The 22,774-nt window shown below is 34.4% G+C and overlaps 1 protein-coding gene across 2 annotated transcripts in view; it reads left to right on the top strand.

Annotated features, from left to right (window-relative positions):
• RDX (radixin) overlaps positions 1–15,022 on the top strand; it is a 70,179-nt gene extending 55,157 nt beyond the window's left edge. For both annotated transcript variants that reach the window (XM_059930406.1, XM_059930407.1), the window contains exons 11-14: positions 5,263–5,423; positions 6,869–6,961; positions 11,251–11,493; positions 12,452–15,022. In XM_059930406.1, coding sequence (XP_059786389.1) covers positions 5,263–5,423; positions 6,869–6,961; positions 11,251–11,493; positions 12,452–12,616 — 662 coding nt within the window. In that variant the 3' untranslated portion in view covers positions 12,617–15,022. The remainder of the gene's footprint in view (positions 1–5,262; positions 5,424–6,868; positions 6,962–11,250; positions 11,494–12,451) is intronic.
• Positions 15,023–22,774: the final 7,752 nt, after the last annotated feature.

The raw sequence follows: 22,774 nt of genomic DNA, 5'->3' as shown, positions 1-22,774 counted from the left end.
CCAAGCTGCAACAGAGTGTTAATCTCTCTGGTCACCTCTTTACCCTCTTACAGCTGCTTTTTGCTTGTTTCTGTATGTGTACATTTTAGGAGTTGGCAAATATCTTGAGGGGAAATACACATAGATTTTGAGACTTTTCTGTTTACTCCTTTTCAGGATCTTGTCCTTTCAAGCCTTGGATGCTTTGGCAGCCCCAAAGTCTAAATCTCTGTCTTCTTAGCCTGATAGAATACTACAGGTTCTGCCTCTATTCCACTCTACTGGGAATATTATATACCTATTTTTTGGCATATAAAATAAGCAAATACATGATATACACACAAAGATATGTTTTTCTTTCCACTTCTTTCTTTCTTTTTTTTTTTTTTGTTGGCAGTAATCTCAGATTTTATTCAAAAGCAAGACCACCCACCCCAATTACTCTGGTTATCCCTTCATAATGAACATATCCTACTTTTACAAAATTTTTCCTTGTGTCTACTTCAGTGAATTTAAAAATTAATTTATTGTCTCAATTCTCTTCTAATTGTTTGGCTGTGGAAAATTGGCATATTAGATTGCACTGCCTGGACCAGCAACCAGAAGATCCCCTATAAACGTGTTAGAAAAGTGAATTCTCTGGCTCCGTCCCACATCCATTGAATCAGAACCCATAGCGGTGGTACCCAACAATCTAATTTAACAAGTCATCCAGGAGATTCTGGTAGAAACCATTTGAGAAACACTGACATATGAGAAACATGTGCTATTTACTTAATGGACAGGCAGACATGGAAGTGAGGGAATATATCAAATAAGAAAATAAGCAGTGGCCCAAGTGCTTTGACTCTAAATGGATATAGAACAAGAATAGCCATGAATGAGACTCATAAACTGGTTCTATTCAGATACATATGAACTGCCCCTCTCCTCTGCTTGATTTCCATGGGCTTACGTTAGTGTAAAACCCCAAGTACATTTGTCTTGGGCAGATCTGTAAATTCTTCAGCATATGGACACTGTAGAGAAAGAAGTAGGATTGACCATTTCCTCCTAATCACCTCCCAGGCTGCATTACCCAATACGCAGTCTGTCTACGCACATGTTTCTGTCATCTGCCAAGCAGGGGCAGAAAAAAAAAAAGTAATATATAAATATATTTATATAAATAAGTACATTTATATAAATATAGATTTTTATATAAATAAATATGTATAATATATATTTTTAAAATCTTCATTTTGGGTAATTTTTTTAAAAGTACCAAAATGGTCATTATTAGAAAAAGCAAAACATTTTTGGCCTTCCTTGTATCTTTTTTTTTTTTTTTGAAAGAAGTCAACCTACCATTGCTTAAAACAGCACACGTGGTAAGCTGCTCTTTTTTCTTGAATCTTTTTTTTTTTTTAATTTTAATTAATTAATTAATTTATGGCTGTGTTGGGTCTTTGTTTCTGTCCGAGGGCTTTCCCTAGTTGCGGCAAGTGGGGGCCACTCTTCATCGCGGTGCGCGGGCCTCTCATTGAGTGGCCTCTCTTGTTGCAGAGCACAGGCTCCAGACGCGCAGGCTCAGTAATTGTGGCTCACGGGCCTAGTTGCTCCGCGGCATGTGGGATCTTCCCAGACCGGGGCTCGAACCCATGTCGCCTGCACTGGCAGGCAGATTCTCAACCACTGCGCCACCAGGGAAGCCCCCCTTATATCTTTTTATGACTTTGTATTGTTTTTAGTTTGATTGCTGGGACTAAGGCACTAGATATAATTTTTCAGTGCCTGAGGCCTTATAGGGTTTTAATCTGGCTGAGAATTCTCCACTTCCACTTCTCTCTTAAACAAAAGGTACATATATCCTTTTGCACCTTGCTGTTTTCAGTTACTGTTGCTTAGATGTACAGGTATTCTAAAATTGCTTTTTCAGTAAGTAATTTGTAATCATATTCTTAATTCTATGATTTCTAAGAATTTTGATAATAGAACTTTTATTTGTTTTTTTTTTTTTTATAATAGCATTAGTTCTTTTCCCAGGGTAAAAATAAACTATTGCCCTAGACTGGAAAGAGGAAGAAAAAAAATCTATAATTTTCTGAGATATTTTTTTATTAATTTTTTTTTTACGAATACTGTTACAATTTTTATAGCTTCCAATCTTTGCCCTTGGGGGTGACATAAGAGTTGATTTGGCTTGCCAAGTCTTAAACCTGTCAAAATCAAGTGAGGCTTGTGTTCAAACCTGATTGAGAAAGAGAAGCTTTCACAAATTTTATTAGCTTGAACTTAGAATAACTTCCCTGGTCTACACCTAATTAACTTCCATAACCATCTACATCAATATACTGTGTACTGTTAATGAGAGAAACAATTTATTCTTGTAACCTTTCACCTTTGTCCTGAAAGAGCTGAGATTCTAAAAGAAGCCAGATTTCCTTCGTACTCTCTTCTCACATGCCAGACCTCAAAAATTGTAGGTTCTTGATATTTTTGTGACCCAGTTAGGCAAAACATTGATACTATTCACATTTGTCATCTAACCCTTCTCCTCAAGGGCTTCTAACTGGATCCAAGATCTGGAGGGATGTTTGTTTCATAGAAATATATATATATTTTTTGGCCATGCCACGGACCTTGAAGGGTCTTAGTTCCATCTTAGTTCCCCTGACCAGGGATTCATCCCAGGGCCACAGCAGTGAAAGTGCCGAGTTCTAACCACTGGACCTCCAGGGAACTCCTGAAATATTCTAATTTGTGGGTTCACAAACTTTTTCTGTAAAAGGCTGGATAGTAAATATTTCAGGCTTTGCAGGCCACATGGTCTGTTACAGCTATCAACTCTCCCATTGCAGCATGAAAGCAGTCATGTGCAATACCTAAACGAATGAGAGTGTGTTCCAGTAAAACTTTATTTACAAAAACACGGCATTGCATTGGGTTTGGTCACTGAGCCATAGTTTGCCAATCATAGTTAACTGGAGAGGAAAGAAAGATCATTGTGGGATATATGGCACTTCAAAACCTTCCTTTCTAGACTAGAGACTAGGGTAGATTTGAAGTTTTCAGTTCATTTTCAACATTAAAAAAAATTAGACTTTTGTGTAATTCTTAATATACCACAAAACAACCATTGCTCTGTCAACTATTCCTCAAATTAATACTTGGTACAAAAAAACTGTTAGAAAATAAAGAATATTTTGAAATTTCACTTTGTAACCCAGACTTATTTTTCTTTATTGGCTCATAGTACAGAAAGAATTTTTATTATGAGAGAAAATAAGGCATTGTTTTCATTTGTAAACTTATTACTTGTTTGCTTGTTTAGAAGGAGGATACAGCTGTGAACTTTGTGAGCTTTCTTTTATGTATTAGTCAGCCAGATGGAAAGAATGATCATAAAAAAAGTTAGATGGGCTAGCTCTGATGGCCAAGTTTTAGAAGACATATACGAAAATGAATAATCCTAGAATTTAGCTTCAGTAACATCCTTCGTTATATACATTTCATCTTTATAGCCAAATAGTCACGTAGAATTTTTACATTTTATCTAGAGTTTAAAGTCATTTTTCTTCCCAGTCTTCTCAAAACCTCCCAAGTCTTAACTGCAGTTACTTAAATTAGTTCTGACCAAGAACAACAAAATGAAGAACAGTAAGGTGATTTGTGCATTACAGTTAGCTTTCAAATCTTTTGACCTATAGATTTTCAGTTTTTCCTTTTTTTCTAAAGTATACAGAAAGGGAGAGTCATTCTTTGTAGGACATTGCACCCATCTTAATAGATGACATTCACTTGTCTTCTGTCACAAATGTCCTTGCTATTGAACAAAGATTGTCAGAATAATATTTAAAATTAGTACTTTCAAATTGATTTCAAATCTTTTGGCTTTGTGCTAGTAATATTTTCCTTTCTCAACTCATTAGAATAAGAAAAGAGAATTAACTTTATGATCTCTACACTTATGGATTAAAATTCACCTCATTTATCTCCAAATATTACTTACTTGTCTTCATGCTTGAGGAATGGATATGTACTAATAACTCAAAATTTTCAGTAATTCATATAATTCACATCAAAATTCCTGTTTGAGTCAGTAAATATTGTTTTCAGTCTTAATGTCTTGGGTTTACTTATCTAATACTTAGTTTAGGTAAGTAAAAACTTATTTAAGTTTTAAAGTGTGTTATTTTATAGACTTTTGAAACAGATGGCAGTTTGTTTAGGTCAAAACTTTGGAGAGAGTTTTTTTTTTTAATTTTCATTGGTGTATAGTTGATTTACAATGTTGTATTAGTTTCAGGTGTTCAGCAAAGCAAATCAGTTATACATATACATATATCCCCTCTTTTTTTTTAGATTCTTTTCCCATATAGGCCATTACAGAGTATTGAGTAGAGGTCCCTGTGCTATACAGCAGGTTCTTACTAGTTATCTATTTAATATATAGTATTGTGTATATGTCAGTCCCAATCTCCCAGTTTATCCCTTCTCCCCGCCCCCCCGCCCCCACAATCCCCTGGTAAACATAAGTTTGTTTTCTACATCTGTGACTCTGCTTCTGTTTTGTAAATAAGTTCATTTGTACCTTTTTTTAGATTCCACATATAAGCAATATCATATTTGTCTTTCTCTGTTCTGACTTACTTCACTCAGTATGACAAGCTCTAGGTCCATCCCTGTTGCTGCCAATGGCATTATTTTGTTTTCTTTTATGGTTGAGTGTATATAGGTACCATTGTATATTCCATTGTATATAGGTATCACATCTTTACCATTCATCTGTCAATGGACACTTAGGTTGCTTCCATGTCCTGGCTGTTGTAAATAGTGCTGCAATGAACATTGGGGTAATGTATCTTTTTGAATTATGGTTTTCTCTGGGTATATCCCCAGGAGTGGGGTTGCTGGGTCATATAGTAGTTCTATTTTTAGTTTTTTAAGGAACCTCCATACTGTTCCCCCTAGTGGCTGTACCAACTTACAGTCCCACCAACAGTGTAGGAGGGTTCCCTTTTGGAGAGTATTTTTTAAAAATAAAATAAAGGATGTGCTTCTAGCTTTATGACATAACTTGAATTACAGAGAATTTTCATTTCTTTGCATTTTTGAATTGTGTAATAGAGTTTTAAAAGTTATTAGGCTTTTGCCAAGTTAAAAACGAGGTAATGTTCATTTGCATATGTGCTAATTTTAAGAAACTGTACAGATTAGATTCCTTGCTACTATTTTGATTTCTTTTGATAATGAGAATATTAGAATTAATCATTGTTTTTGGGGGATACATATATTTGACAGAACTAGAAGAACAGACTCGAAAAGCTCTAGAACTGGACCAGGAACGAAAACGAGCAAAAGAAGAAGCAGAAAGGCTTGAAAAGGAGCGTCGAGCTGCTGAAGAGGCCAAATCTGCTATAGCAAAACAGGCTGCCGACCAGATGAAGAATCAGGAGCAGCTGGTAGGGAACCTGGGTTCTGTTAGGGGAAAGGAAAAATTCAGACAAAAGCATGGACAAAATCGGTCCTGCAATTTCAGAGTATTTATTCTCTGAGCGCAAAGGTGTTGGTTAATTACGTTTTCAAATCTCCTCACTGTGGTATGTGTGCAATCACTGCAAGGAACTTATATCTTTTTATTCGAATGTATTTTAAAGCAGTAAGTAGAATAACAAAGAATTATGAAAACCATAGACTACATGGACCATTTTCTGTATTCAGACAGAGGAATACCCACCATCACAAGTGAAATACCAGTGTAAAAATAGACAATTTGGAGGTTGCAGTATTTAGTACAGTAAATAAATGATCAGTATTGTGCAGCCACTGCCAAAAGTGTGTTGTAATGTATCCAAAATCAACAGTAAAATTTTGTTTGCTAATGAGTACCAATAAAATAATAAAATAAGTTCAAATAATGGAAACTTAAAAAAAAAAACCACCTTTGTAAAATTAAGTATATTATACCTTCTGGAAAGCAAACCAAAGAGACAAGTGTGGAAACAACAAAGTGTGGAAATAAGCCTAAAATGTTTATTTCTTCTTTTAAAAGGAAACCTAAAAATAAAACCATAAAAGATACAGGGAGCCTGTTGCTAACAAAAGATTCTGATTTGCTTAGATTTTGTATAAGCCACTGGCATGTTTTGCTTTAGATAAGTTGACAATTACGTATATTCTAAACCCCGTAAGATAACCGTAGGTTAACTGTAAGATAGATCATAATTGATTGGGTTTTTTTGTGTATTTAGTGGACTTGCAAATAATGAGGAGTAGGCATGACATCTAGAAAATTTGGGATTTAAATATTGGTTTAGGCATTTCCTTGCTATGTGTCTTTGGGTCTTTCTGCGCCTCAGATCCCTCCCTTTGAAAAAAGGAATAATACCACCTAATAGTATTGTTGGGGAATCAAATGAGATTATTTGACAAAGTGCTGTTTAAATTATAAAGTGTTATGTAAATAGAATTCTTTTTCCTTCTGTAGGCTTTAACAGATACTTTATTGATGAAAGTTAAAAAATAGCTCCCGAAAACAAATAACTACGTGTATATAGAATAATAAAAATTTTTTCACTTTGTCTCATTAGCTCATTATACCTAGTACAAGTAAGATATTTATGCTCTTAAAGAAATAGTTCCTTTTTTTAAACAGAAGACTATCTAAGAAAAACATATAACACAGTCCATGTGGGAATTCCCTGGCGGTCCAGTGGTTAGGACTCTGAGCTTCCACTGCAAGGGGCACAGGTTCGATCCCTGGTCGCAGAACTAAGATCTCGCAAGCTGCACGGCATGACCAAAAAAAAAAAAAAACAGTCCATGTACATTAAAGCTTTTTTGACTTAATATAAATGACTGAAAATATATTACTTTTTAGTATTGGTAATTGTTTTGTTTATTTTAGGCAGCAGAACTTGCCGAATTCACTGCCAAGATTGCACTTCTAGAAGAAGCCAAGAAAAAAAAGGAGGAGGAAGCTACTGAGTGGCAACACAAAGTAATCATTTGTTCATCACTATAAATTATTGAACATCTATTTTGTACCCAGCCGTATGTGGAATTTATAGAGATAAACATAAGATGCTGTCATGATTTAGAGGGGAAGAGGTACCTCTGTATGAATGTGTATGTACTGTATTAAATACTAGTCTAGTGATAATAAGCTAAGTACTTTGGGAACACAGAAGAAATGTTTAATTTCTGAGGGAATGAGGCAGGTGTTGGGGAAACCCTTATAAATTTAAGCCGGCTCTTGAATAATACATTCAGTTTGGGGGTAGAAAAGATGGGGACTGAAGAGGTAGTCCATTCCAGATTGAGGGAATTGAATGAGCATAGGAAGTATAAAAGCACACGACAGATGTGAGGTCAACTAGTAAGTGAGCAAAACTTAGAGTGTGTTTTCAGAAATTTTGAGAGTTGTGGCTAGAAAGTTAGAGAGGGAATTAAGTTGTGAAAGGCTTTAAATAAATGCCCTTCTAAGGCAAGATGCTGGGAAATATCTGTAGACGTTGGGCTCTGAAGATTTCAAAACAGGATTGTAACATGATCAAGCATGGTTTTATAAAAACAGCTTAGTAATCAGCATGAAGGATGGATTGGGATAGTGGGCAGGATTACTTAAGAGCTAATGACTCACACTAAGGATGTGGCATTGAGAAAAAAGAGGAACAGGAATTATTGAAGGACATTTTGTGGTAGACTCAAAGGGGCGTGGCAACCAAATGATTGGATGTAAAGTTGAATTAGAAGAATGCAATGAAGATGATACTGAGATTTCTGAGTTCCTAAGTAGATGAAACCACTGTTGTCTGAAATGGCGTAAAAGTGAAAATTTAGGCTTTATTTGGAGGGGTAGGGAATATAAGATAATGAGAATTTAATTCAAACTTTAATGTTAACTCTTAAATGGAACTATAATAATAACAATTTTTTACACTCAAAGGTATATAGTTCTCTGATTTTTCTACGACAAAATGTACTTATTACAGAAAGCAGTTTTCTTTCCCTCTTCAATTTTCGTTGTAGCACTTCGGATTTCATAGGGAAGTTTTTGGTATTGAGAGTTATGTATATATGTATATATCAATAGAACTCTACAAAAGGAAAAAGACTTAACTTTTTTGTTAACACTACTTTCTTTATTAGAATTGTATAGATGCCTTTTAGGGATGATTTATGAACTTAAGGGACACACAAACTTACAAAAATAACATATCACAGAGGCACATCCTGTGAATTGTAGAAATTAGAAAATGCATGCAAAAGAAAAATCACATTCTTGCAAACTGGGATCACTATTTTAACACTGTAGTGCATATCCTTCCAGGATCTTTTCCTATTTGCATATGTGTATACATATACATTTATATGTCCAGAGTGAGATCATACTGTACATGCTGTTCTATTTTAGTCAGTTTTCATCTCATCTAATATTAGACGATATTCAAAATTTTTTCCTTTAGATATAATTGACATATAGTGTATTTTTAGGTGTACAACGTGATGATCCAATATTTGTATCTATTGTGAAGCGATCATCACAGTAAGTGTAGTTAACATCCATCACCATATACAGCTACAGAAATGTTTTTCTTGTGATGTAAACTTTTCAGATTTACTTTCTTAGCACATTTGAAATACAGAATATAGTATTATTAACTGTAGTCCGTATGCTGTACATTATGTCCCCATGACTCATTTATTTTATAGCTGGGAGTTTGTACTTTTTAACTCCCTTCTCCCATTCCTCTTCCATTTATGCCTCTGGTAACCATCAGTCTGTTCTCTGTATCCTTAAGCTCAGTTTTTTTGTTTGTTTGGTTGGTTGGTTTATTTTTAGATTCCATATATAAGCGAGATCATATGGTAATTTGTCTTTCTCTGTCTGACTTACTTCATTTGGCATGATACCCTCAAGGTCCATCCATGTTGTTGCAAATGGCAAGATTTCCTGGGACTTCCCTGGTGGTCCAGTGGTTAAGACTTCGCCTTCCAATGCAGGAGGTGCAGGTTCAATCCCTGGTTGGGGAGCTAAGGTCCCACATGCCTTGGGGCCAAAAAACTAAAACATAAAAAAGCAGAAGCAATATTGTAACAAATTCTGTAAAGACTTTAAATATGGTCCACATCAAAAAAAAAAATCTTAAAAAAAAAATTCCTTTTTTATAGCGGAATAGTATTTCACTATATATTAATATTTATACCGCATTTTTTTTTATCTGTCCATCTACTGATGGACACTTAGGGTGCTTCCATATATATCTTGGCTATTGTAAATAATGCTGCAGTGAACGTGGGGGGATGCATATATCTTTTCAAGTTAGTGTTTTTGTTTGATAAATACCCAGAAGTAGAATTGCTGGATTATATGGTAGTTCTATTTTTGAGTTTTTTAAGGAGGAATCTTCATACTGTTTTCCACAGTGGCTGCACCAATTTACATTCCCAGTGAAAGTGAACAAGCATTCCCTTTTCTCCACATCCTTACCAACACTTGTTATTTCTTGTCTTTTTGATAATAGCCATTCTAACAGGTATGAGGTGTTACTTCATTGTGGTTTTGATTTGAATTTCCTCGATGATTAGTGATGTTGAGCACCTTTCCATGTGCCTGTTGGCCATCTCTATGTTGTCTTTAGAAAAATGCCCGTTCATATCATCTGCTCAGTTTTTAAAATAGAATTAGGGTTTTTTGTTTTTTTTTTCTATTGGGTTGTATGAATTCTTTATATATTTTGGGTATTAACCGCTTATCAGATATATGATTTCCATATATTTTCTCCCATTCTGTATGTTGCATTTTCATTTTCTGGATATATATATATATTGCTTTCAGAAGCCTTTTGGTTTGAAGTAGTCCCACTTGTTTATTTTTGCTTTCGTTGCTCTTGCTTTCGGTGTCAAATCCAAAAATTTATCACCAAGACTTATATCAAGGAGTTTACCACATGTATTTTCTTCAAAAGTTTTATCGTTTCAGGTCCTATGTTCAAATCTTTGATCCATTTTGAGTTGATTTTTCTGTATGGTGTACGATAGGGGCCCGGTTTCATTCTTTTGCATGTGTCTCTCTAGTTTTCCTAGCACCACTTATTGCAGAGACTGTCCTTTCCCCAACCTATATTCTTGGCTGCTTTGTTGTAAACTAATTAACCGTATATGTGTGGGTTTATTTCTGGGCAGACTATATTCAGAATTGAACCAAAAAGTCTTTTATAGCTAATTTGCCAGGCCAGTGTCCAGAGTAGGACTTTGCATTGCATCTGTTTGCTCTAAGTCTCTTTTAAAGTAGGACAGTTCTTCTTTTTATGATATTGGTTTATTAAAAGGACCCACAGATTGTCCCTCCTCCTGTATTTGTCTAATTCCTTTCTTATGGTGTCATTCAGCTTGTCTTTTTATCATCAATATTTCTTGTAAGCTGGAAGATAAACCTAAAAGTTTGAAAGATTCAAGTTAAAAATTTCTGGCTATGATGCCTCATAGGTGAGACTTTCAGATAATTTATCATCCAAACTAGAACACTTTTGAGAGTGAAAGGGGGTGTTGTTAATAATTACACCAGGACAACAGTGTAAAGCAGTACTTTTCCAGACAAACCAGCACAATATAATTACTCAAATAATTGGTGATGTTGGATACTTCCTGTTGTATTATATCAGAAGACAGTTTATATCTGATTAACCCACCATTAGTTGTTTTAATTGATCATTGGACTAGAGTAATAACAGTCTGTTTCCTCCATTGTTTGGTTGTATTTTATTGTTGCTAAAATGTAATCTGTTCGATGTGGAATTCTTTGGCATTATACTTATATCTGTTTTCTCATCAACCATTTGTACAACAATTTTAGCAACAGTTGATAATCCTTGCCAGAATTAATAATTTTATTAGGGTTTTGCACAGTGGTGTCTTTAATTCTGTCATGTACCTGCTGGCATTCTTCTATAAAAGTAAGCTTTTATCAATAGGTCCTGTTTTCATTACCCTGAAATATAGTTTATATTAGAAAGAAGGGATAGTAACTTGATTTTTTTTTTTTTTTTTGATGTGGACCATTTTTAAAGTCTTTATTGAATTTGTTACAGTATTGCTTCTGTTTTGGTTTTTTGGCCACGAGGCATGTGGGATCTAAGCTCCCTGACCAGGGATCGAACCCGCATCCCCTGTATTGGAAGGCGAAGTCTTAACCACTGGACCGCCAGGGAAGTCCCAGGATAACTTGATTCTTTTAATTACGAATTTTCAAAGTAAGTTGCTGATAAACTTATTTTTTATGTTCAGGCTTTTGCAGCCCAGGAAGACTTGGAAAAGACCAAAGAAGAGTTAAAGACTGTGATGTCTGCCCCCCCTCCACCTCCACCACCACCAGTCATTCCTCCGACAGAAAATGAACATGATGAACATGATGAGAATAATGCTGAGGCTAGTGCTGAGTTATCAAATGACGGGGTAATGAACCACAGGAGTGAGGAGGAACGTGTAACAGAAACGCAGAAAAATGAGCGTGTTAAAAAACAGCTCCAGGTATTTAAAATTTGCAGTTGTATGCACATTTAAATATAGTGTGCATTTTCCCCATTTGTTAAGACAAACTTATTAAAAAAGTAACATTTGATTTTTGGAAGCCTTTACCTCTAGCTGGCCTTGTGATTGGTTTGTAAGTACTTGGCCTACAGTCACGTTATTTCATTTTTTCTGTTGTATGTCCTTGTTACCAGATGTTTGTTAGCCTTGTGTAATGAGGCCTTAATTAGTAAGCTATTATTTAATTATAACTTGAGCCATGTTAAAAGTAGAACATAAAAATACTGTGTTTAAAAAACAAATTTCGTTTTTAAACAGTATACATTAAAAAGAAATGATAATTTAATAGACTACCTGTATGACATTACATAATCTGAAGTTTTTTGTTGAGATTTTGTAATGGCAAAAGTTCAGTTTATTAAATGTACATAATCAGATTAAAATAGTAAATTTTAATATTATACCTATTAGAGAACTTAATAGAATCAGTCCTCTAATTTTTAAATTGGTGAAATCTTTAAATATTAATAAAGAAAAGAAAATGAGGTGATAGTTGTGATAAATGTATTAAGACTTTTGGAGAAAGCTTCTCTCATGGTGTAGAATTTAGAACTTACAGTAGCATTCAATAACAGCTATATTGAACCTTTTGTAAGTCATTTCAAGTATTAGATGAGAAAGTTTAAGGAAATTTAGAATAATACACAAAATCATCATGCGGAGTGTAGAAGTGAAAGGCCATGGGTATTCCTCTCTAACCACTACCCCCCGCCATTACTAAAAGTACAACAAACATAAATACTTTAAAGAAAAAGATTTCACAGTGGAAATTTTAACATAGTAAAAAGTCAGAGATTTGTTATATATGTATTTTGTGTCTTTAAACCTCTTCCATAGGTTTTTAAAATCTAAAAAAAAAAAGTTAATAATGGTCATACTTTTTATTTTTTAAACATAGGCATTAAGTTCAGAATTAGCCCAAGCCAGAGATGAAACCAAGAAAACACAAAATGATGTTCTTCATGCTGAGAATGTTAAAGCAGGCCGTGATAAGTACAAGACTCTGCGACAGATTCGGCAAGGCAATACAAAGCAACGTATTGATGAGTTTGAAGCAATGTGAGAGCTGTTATTTTGCATACATGTTCTTCATAAGCTGAACCACCAACAGAGAAAAGCAGGCCTTTGCAGATGTGATGGAATGCATCTCACCTTGCCAAAGCACTTACACCAGTTTGACTGTGGTAGCTAAAAGACATTTAAGGGGAGCTTTTCAACATTAAGACAGTGTGATATCATGCTTGGTTTTCTTTTTCTTTTGGGCCAGGGAATGGAGAACGGTGTTCCATCACCTCCTTTTTCACATTTTTCATTTTCCATTTTTTTTTTCTGTTGAAGATTAACACTAATTACCATGTCTGACAAATGTGTATGTATGATTTAAGCACTTTGTACATTTTAAAGGATGGTGGTGACTTAATGAGTGTTTAGGTAGGGCACTCTGTTTTTTCTTCTTCCATATTTTACCTGCATGTATTTCCATATTCTCTCTCATTCATGTTTTCTCAGTGTGTACTTCTCATACCTTGATATGCCCTGTAACCACAGCGCTGCCACTATACAGATCATTGGCAGTGATTAAAACGAGCATAGGTGGCACGGTGGACAGTCTTTGATCATTGTGTAGAAGATGGCTGTGAATCATGAAAAGGATTAGAATGCTTAATAGTGTAGTGTACAGCTAGTGGTTAATTTTTTAAATCCCAACTTAATAACATTATTGGATATTTGTTATTTGCTTACTTAATTATGGTCATCTTTGACAGCTGAATTGATTGGTGTTTCATCTCCTGTCATCATTTGGTTTTCTTTGCCCACTGATCTTACAAAGGTATAGACAGCAGGTAGTAAGTAGTTCCCTAGGAAAGTTTATTGATGAAACACTACTGCAAATAACACTTGTCTCTGAAAGATTCTTTCATAGATTGATTTAGAAAAACAGATGTTTAATAAAAGAAAAAGCACATTTGTTGGTAATTGATTATCATCATTAATAAAACCCTGGACCTTGCTAGAAGGGCAGCATATGAAAACAGCAGTCCCGAGGAGGGGACAGTAATACTACCTCACTACTATACCTGCGATGACTGGTTGTTCAAACACAGTGAAGTGTGTAAGCTATATGTTTTATAATACATAGTGATACTGTCAATCATGAAGGAATATTTTTGAGATTTCCTTTTCCTTCAGAATATCTCAGAGTGCTAAATTTTAACTGCCTTTTTGATTTGTATTAAAATTGTTAGCGCTCACTGGTATACTCTCTTCTTGGAGGGGTGTTGTATGTCTAAGGAAGTGTGTGTGTGAGTGTGTGTGTGTGTGTGTGTGTGTGTTTGAGAGAGAGAGAGATATCCTTGTAGCATATGACGACGAATGTTTGTACCTTCATTTCTTGATGTAATTATTACATAATCATTTTAGCATATTTGGTTTCTAAATCATTGTGATTATTTTTTTCAATCTAACTAAAAATACTTAAATTTGGTTAGTTAATTCTATTTTAGAAATTATAATTTTATAGGTTATATTAATTTCAGTTATGTTTTACAAAGAAATCTTTCCAGTTTGAAAGATGTTCAATATTCACAGGTTCTAACATTTTCTTTATTATAAAACATTTAGATTTGGAGATAAGGAAAGCCTTGTTTTCTCTGTGTGGTTCAGCTACTTTCCATTTGGTATTATGCATTCAAATTTACATTTATCTATTAAAATTGCCATTTTGTTAGACATTTTTCATGCACGATAGATTCAAGTTGTGTCTGAAAATATCTCTGCTTTTTTGATTTTGCTGACTTTAAAAGGATTAATCTGGGCAGACATTATGAAAAGGAAAGGTTGCATTTAATATATTTTTTGGATTTAGGAGGACAAAAGATAACTGGTTAACCTTGAAGTGACTGTTGTACGGTGGTTGTGCACATGCTTCAAAACACTGTGGAAGAGGACATTTCTCCTTGCAGCACATTAGAGGAATAGATGATAAGCCCTGCTATTCATGGTTTAAAGCATGTGCTCACTCTTCCGAGGCATTAAAGCAATTGCCATAATAGGTGAAAACTTGGATTTTTATTGGATTTTTGTTAATTTGCTTCATTTTGAATTGTGTGCACTACCATTCCTACATCAGTTTGATATCAGTGTTGAAAAATTACCAGTTATATTTGCTGTTTATAATCTATTTGTAGATTAGAATTAAAATGGATTTAATCCATTTTTAAAGCTGTGTGAATTTTTCTAAACAGGAGCAACTATTTGCAATATGGGTTTTCATTAAACCAATTATAACTTTTATTATTAGCATTTGAGAAGCACATGTTCATATAGCAATGTAAAAATATATTAATGAGTATTTGGTAAATTCCAGCAGGCTTTTACCATTAGCATAATTTTGTGTTGTACAATTAAGTTACATCTATAATTTTGGATAACATTCATTGGTTAACAATAAAGTGACAAAAGCTCATGCCTTCATGCTTCACTGTTGTTATTTAACATGGATTTCTTGTATATTTCCTGAATATTATAATCTCTATTAGATTCATAAATCATTACATCTTAAAAACGAGAAGTGGATAGGAAAAAGTTCAGAATCCTCATACATTTACTCTTTCCCCCAAATTATACATCCCTTTTGGTATGGAAGTAATAGTGATAATTCTCCAGAAAAGTTAAATCATTAAATTAAATCGACTCTCTTCATAATAGAAAATCATTTAAGATTTCTAGTCATTGCTTTTCTTGTATAGTGAGTGTTTAGTTTTCCTAAGGAAGAAACAGTTTCATTGTCCTTGATTAATCTCACTATTAAAATGCTAATGTTCCTTAAAGAACTGTATACTAAGTGCTTCTTACTAACTTTTATCATAAAGATTATTCTTCTTAAATAACAAGTGATAAATCTGTTCTAAGCATAGTAAAAGCCAGTTGTCTTCTCAGTTTATAGTAATATTTAACTGTCACTTTATTATTTCTATTCTCAAAGACAGGTGGTGATCTCTTTATTCTGGTCCTGTTAGAAAAGAAAAGGGAATTCTGTAGTATAAGATTTTGCTTTATGTCTAATTAGAGTTCTTTTTTTAAGAGCTAGAATTACCACTTAGAAAGTTAGCTTACACTGTATTGGAACACACTCCTGGTTATCATTGGAAAGAGTTCCAATGTTAGTGCTGTGATTAAAAATAAAAAATGCACATCACTTTCTGTCTCAGTTCTTATTACCTGTTGATTGGTGATATTTTTAGAATTGAAGATAAAAGATTTTTTAGATCCCCACAGTATCCCATTTTATGTATGCATAATGAAAATAGTCTTTTAAAATCTATAACTTAAAACTGAAGTATAGGAATTACTGCCTTTAGCATTAATTTAGTGAACTAATTAGTAAACCCAAGCTTAGATATCTTTAATAAGGGGAAACATTTAAATATGGAACTACACTGGTAGACAGTCCTCTCTTCTTTAAGTTCTAAATGAACAGAACTTTAGCTTTTCTTATTCTGTACTTCATTCTTTTTTTAACTAGGAGATAATCTATTAAATATTCTAGTGTGGTTTATCATGTAGAATGACAATATTCTAGTACATTTCAAAAGCACAGTGATTCAGCAGATATGATAACTTCATAAAATGTCAAGACAGTATGACTCTTCACATTCTACACTGTTCGCAAGGAAAAATTGGCTCACAATCGTGTTTCATATATTAAAGCTTATCACCTTCCCATCCTTGGCCTTTCCAATTAAATAATCTTAATTCCCATTTTTTCCCTAGTGGACCTATTTCTTTCTTTTTTTAATTTAATTTTATTTTACTTTTTATACAGCAGGTTCTTATTAGTCATCAATTTTATACACAACAGTGTATACATGTCAATCCCAATCACCCAATTTATCACACCACCATCCCCACCCCCCCCGCGGCTTTCCCCCCTTGGTGTCCATAGGTTTGTTCTCTACATCTGTGTCTCAACTTCTGCCCTGAAAACCGGTTCATCTGTACAATTTTTCTAGGTTCCACATACATGCGTTAATATACGATATTTGTTTTTCTCTTTCTAACTTACTTCACTCTGTATGACAGTCTCTGGATCCATCCACGTCTCTACAAATGACCCAGTTTCGTTCCTTTTTATGGCTGAGTAATATTCCATTGTATATATGTACCACATCTTTATCCATTCGTCTGTCGATGGGCATTTAGGTTGCTTCCATGACCTGGCTATTGTAAATAGTGCTGCAATGAACATTGGAGTGCATGTGTCTTTTTGAATTATGGTTTTCTCTGGGTATATGCCCAGTAGTGGGATTGCTGGATCATATGGTAATCCTATTTTTAGTTTTTTAAGGAACCTCCATACTGTTCTCCATAGTGGCTGTAACAATTTACATTCCCACCAACAGTGCAAGAGGGTTCCCTTTTCTCCACACCCTCTCCAGCATTTGTTGTTTGTAGATTTTCTGATGATGCCCATTCTAACTGGTGTGAGGTGATACCTCATTGTAGTTTTGATTTGCATTTCTCTAATAATTAGTGATGTTGAGCAGCTTTTCATGTGCTTCTTGGCCATCTGTATGTCTTCTTTGGAGAAATGTCTATTTAGGTCTTCTGCCCATTTTTGAATTGGGTTGTTGTTTTTTTAATATTGAGCTGCATGAGCTGATTATATATATTGGAGAATAATCCTTTGTCCATTGATTCATTTGCAAATGTTTTCTCCCATTCTGAGGGTTGTCTTTTCATCTTCTTTATGGTTTCCTTTGCTGTGCAAGAGCTTTGAAGTTTCATTAGGTCCCATTTGTTTATTTTTCTTTCCATTACTCTAAGAGGTGGATCAAAAAAGATGTTGCTGTGATTAATGTCAAAGAGTGTTCTTCCTATGTTTTCCTCTAAGAGTTTTATAGTGTCCGGTCTTATGTTTAGGTCTCTAATCCATTTTGAATTTATTTTTGTGTATGGTGTTAGGGAGTGTTCTAATTTCATTCTTTTACATGTAGCTGTCCAGTTTTCCTAGCACCACTTATTGAAGAGACTGTCTTTTCTCCATTGTATATCCTTGCCTCGTTTGTCATAGACTAGTTGACCATAGGTGTGTGGGTTGATCTCTGGGCTTTCTATCTTGCTCCATTGATCTATGTTTCTGTTTTTGTGCCACTACCATATTGTCTTGATTACTGTAGCTTTGTAGTATAGTCTGAAGTCAGGGAGTCTGATTCCTCCAGCTCCATTTTTTTCCCTCAAGACTGCTTTGGCTATTCAGAGTCTTTTGTGTCTCCATACAAATTTTAAGATTTTTTGTTCTAGTTCCGTAAAAATTGCCATTGGTAATTTGATAGGGATTGCATTGAATCTGTAGATTGCTTTGGGTAGTATAGTCATTTTCACAGTGCTGATTCTTCCAATCCAAGAACATGGTATATCTCTCCATCTGTTGGTATTGTCTTCAATTTCTTTCATCAGTGTCTTATAGTTTTCTGCATACAGGTCTTTTGTCTCCCTAGGTAGGTTTATTCCTAGGTATTTTATTTTTGTTGCAGTGGTAAATGGGAGTGTTTCCTTAATTTCTCTTTCAGATTTTTCATCATTAGTGTATAGGAATGCAAGAGATTTATGTGCATTAATTTTGTATCCTGCAACTTTACCAAATTTATTAATTAGCTCTAGTAGTTTTCTGGTGGCATCTTTAGGATTCTCTATGTATAGATAGTATCATGTCATCTGCAAACAGTGACAGCTTTACTTCTTTTTCTCCAATTTATATTCCTTTTATTTCTTTTTCTTCTCTGATTGCTGTGGCTAGGACTTCTAAAACTATGTTGAATAATAGTGGTGAGAGTGGACATCCTTGTGTTCCTGATCTTAGAGGAAATGCTTTCAGTTTTTCACAATTCAGAATGATGTTTGCTGTGGGTTTGTCGTATATGGCCTTTATTATGTTGAGGTAAGTTCCCTTTGTGCCCACTTTCTGGAGAGTTTTTATCATAAATGGGTGTTGAATTTTGCCAAAAGCTTTTTCTGCATCTATTGAGATGATCATATGGTTTTTCTTCTTCAATTTGTTAATATGGTGTATCACATTGATTGATTTGCATATATTGAAGAATCCTTGTATACCTGGGATAAATCCCACTTGATCACGGTGTATGATCCTTTTAATGTGTTGTTGGATTCTGTTTCCTAGTATTTTGTTGAGAATTTTTGCATCTATATTCATCAGTGATATCGGTCTGTAATTTTCTTTTTTTGTAGTATCGTTGTCTGGTTTTGGTATCAGGGTGATGGTGGCCTCATAGAATGTGTTTGGGAGTGTTCCTTCCCCTGCAATTTTTTGGAAGAGTTTGAGAAGGATTGGTGTTAGTTGTTGTCTAAATGTTTGATAGAATTCACCTGTGAAGCCATCTGGTCCTGGACTTTTGTTTGTTGGAAGATTTTTAATCACAGTTTCAATTTCATTACTTGTGACTGGTTTGTTCATATTTTCTATTTCTTCTTGTTTCAGTCTTGGAAGGTTATACCTTTCTAAGAATTTGTCCATTTCTTCCAGGTTGTCCATTTCATTGGCATAGAGTTTCTTGTAGTAGTCTCTTAGGATGCTTTGTATTTCTGCGGTGTCTGTTGTAACTTCTCCTTTTTCATTTCTAATTTTATTGATTTGAGTCCTCTCCCTCTTTTTCTTGATGAGTGTGGCTAATGGTTTATCAACTTTGTTTATCTTCTCAAAGAACCAGCTTTTAGTTTTATTGATCTTTGCTATTGTTTTCTTTGTTTCTATTTCGTTTATTTCTGCTCTGATCTTTATGATTTCTGTCTTTCTGCTAACTTTGGGTTTCGTTTGTTCTTCTTTCTCCAGTTCCTTTAGGTGTAAGGTTAGATTGTTCGTTTGAGATTTTTCTTATTTCTTGAGGTATGCTTGTATAGCTATAAACTTCCCTCTTAGAACTGCTTTTGCTGCATCCCATAGGTTTTGGACCATCGTGTTTTCATTGTCATTTGTCTCTAGGTATTTTTTGATTTCCTCTTTGATTTCTTCAGTGATCTCTTGGTTATCTAGTAACATTTTGTTTAGCCTCCATGTGTTAGTGTTTTTTATGTTCTTTTCTGTGTAATTGATTTCTAATCTCATAGCGTTGTGGTCAGAAAAGATGCTTGATATGATTTCAGTTTTCTTAAATTTACTGAGGCTTGATTTGTGACGCAAGATGTGATCTATCCTGGAGAATGTTCCGTGCGCACTTGAGAAGAAAGTGTAATCTGCTGTTTTTGGATGGAATGTCCTATAAATATCAATTAAATCTATCTGGTCTGTTGTGTCATTTAAAGCTTCTGTTTCCTTATTTATTTTCATTTTGGATGATCTGTCCTTTGGTGTAAGTGAGGTGTTAAAGTCCCCCACTATTATTGTGTTACTGTCGATTTCCTCTTTTATAGCTGTTAGCAGTTACCTTATGTATTGAGGTACTCCTGTGTTGGGTGCATATATATTTATCATTGTTATATCTTCTTGGATTGATCCCTTGATCATTATGTAGTGTCCTTTCTTGTCTCTTGTAACATTCTTTATTTTAAAGTCTATTTTATCTGATATGAGTATAGCTGCTCCAGCTTTCTTTTGATTTCCATTTGCATGAAATATCTTTTTCCATCCCCTCACTTTCAGTCTGTATGTGTCCCTAGGTCTGAAGTGGGTCTCTTGTAGACAGCATATATATGGGTCTTGTTTTTGTATCCATTCAGCAAGCCTGTGTCTTTTGGTTGGAGCATTTAATCCATTCACGTTTAAGGTAATTATCGATATGTATGTTCCTATGACCATTTTCTTAATTGTTTTGGGTTTGTTTTTGTAGGTCCTTTTCTTCTCTTGTGTTTCCCACTTAGAGAAGTTCCTTTAGCGTTTGTTGTAGAGCTGGTTTGGTGGTGCTGAATTCTCTTAGCTTTTGCTTGTCTGTAAAGCTTTTGATTTCTCCATCGAATCTGAATGAGATTCTTGCCAGGTAGAGTAATCTTGGTTGTAGATTCTTCCCTTTCATCACTTTAAGTATATCATGCCACTCCCTTCTGGCTTGTAGAGTTTCTGCTGAGAAATCAGCTGTTAACCTTATGGGAGTTCCCTTGTATGTTATTTGTCGTTTTTCACTTGCTGCTTTCAATAATTTTTCTTTGTCTTTAATTTTTGCCAGTTTGATTACTATGTGTCTCGGCGTGTTTCTTCTTGGGTTTATCCTGTATGGAACTTGCTGCGCTTCCCGGACTTGGGTGGCTATTTCCTTTCCCATGTTAGGGAAGTTTTCGACTATAATCTCTTCAAATATTTTCTCAGGTCCTTTCTCTCTCTCTTCTCCTTCTGGGACCCCTATAATGCAAATGTTGTTGTGTTTAATGTTGTCCCAGAGGTCTCTTAGGCTGTCTTCATTTCTTTTCATTCTTTTTTCTTTATTCTGTTCCACAGCAGTGAATTCCACCATTCTGTCTTCCAGGTCACTTATCCGTTCTTCTGCCTCAGTTATTCTGCTATTGATTCCTTCTAGTGTAGTTTTCATTTCAGTTATTGTATTGTTCATCTCTGTTTGTTTGTTCTTTAATTCTTCTAGGTCTTTGTTTAACATTTCTTGCATCTTCTCGATCTTTGCCTCCATTCTTTTTCCGAGGTCCTGGATCATCTTCACTATCATTATTCTGAATTCTTTTTCTGGAAGGTTGCCTATCTCCACTTCATTTAGTTGTTTTTCTGGGGTTTTATCTTGTTCCTTCATCTGGTACATAGCCCTCTGCCTTTTCATCTTGTCTATCTTTCTGTGAATGTGGTTTTTGTTCTACAGGCTGCAGGATTGTAGTTCTTCTTGCTTCTGCTGTCTGCCCGCTTGGACCTATTTCTTAATATCTCCATCTTTAGTGATTTTAAGAGCTGCTGTTTTCTCTCTGGAAAGATGATGACTTCTTGCTTTGTTGCCTCAATATTTCAACCTCTCTTCAACTGTGATAACAAGAGTTTTCTGATTTGAGCTTACATACGCTGCTTTAGGAGTTGAAGTATCTATCCATCATTATTCCTCACAAAATTTTAAGGTTATCGATTGTGACTAAAATAATTACCCCATGGCACATCTTTTAAATTCAGGTTTGTATTTGGCTCGAGTTCCCTAGCTACTAATGGTTCCAGGTTCTTATTTAATGACCTTCATTTAGCCAATACACTTTTATTAAGTATGTGCTATATTCTAGGATATAGAAGCAAGATTAGAATGACTGTGACCCTTTGTTTTGGACTATCTTAAAATGTGAAACTTCAAATATTTATCTTAGCTCTTGGATCATTTGCAATAATCTGTTACAGTAGATTTCTTTTAAGATGGCAACACATTTTGTTGATTCATGTTATTTGTATGCCCAGATTCCTCCATGCTTATATCTAGTCAGTTGCTTCCATCCTTGTAATTTATTACTCTGTTTTAATTGTTCACTTATATTTAATGAACATTTTTAAAATTTAGGTTTGCTTTGGTAATTATGTATGTCATTTAGTTTGCTCCTAAAAGTAGTTTACTGGTTTTAGTTTATCTTTAATAAGTCTGTATAGCTAAATGTCCATCTTGGTAACATGGGATCAGAATTTCTGAGATTTATGTAATAATCCTTGGAAAAATTCCTTTTGATAAAATGTGGATTTGTTATATCAAATTCTTCTTGCCCTGTGTTACAATGTATGCCGTGATAGCTCTTAACTTTTTGCAACTTAAATTAAAATGTTTTACCTTTTGTTTTAGACCTAGAAATGCAAGTATGTCTTAGACTCTTAAGGCAGTACTACCTTCTCCCTCCCTTTCCTTTTGTTTATACTGAAAAGTCTAATTCAGATCTAGCATTTGAGTCTTATATGCCATCATTCCATTTATGTAATTATTTGCTTTTAAATTTGAGCTAATTTGGATAAAATGATACACTATGTCATGAAGGAGACTACTACAACATAAAGAGCAATAGAGGAAAATAAGCAACTGGTAGAGAATAAGAATACACAACACAGTTTCTCAAGTATGCTTGTTCTCTGATAAATTGCTTTATTTTCATTTTATAGGTCAAATTTTAACTCTGATCAATATTTAAAGATATCCTGAAAAATAAAGTGCCTAATTTAGAAGTTTTTCTAACTTTATAGAAAGACTCATTTTATACCCAATTGACAAACCAGGCAGTATATAGTAATTAGTAATCTGTATTAAATACT

Source organism: Balaenoptera ricei, chromosome 8 (assembly GCF_028023285.1).
Source record: "Balaenoptera ricei isolate mBalRic1 chromosome 8, mBalRic1.hap2, whole genome shotgun sequence".
NCBI lineage: Eukaryota > Metazoa > Chordata > Mammalia > Artiodactyla > Balaenopteridae > Balaenoptera > Balaenoptera ricei.
This window is presented reverse-complemented; position numbering and strand designations above follow the sequence as displayed.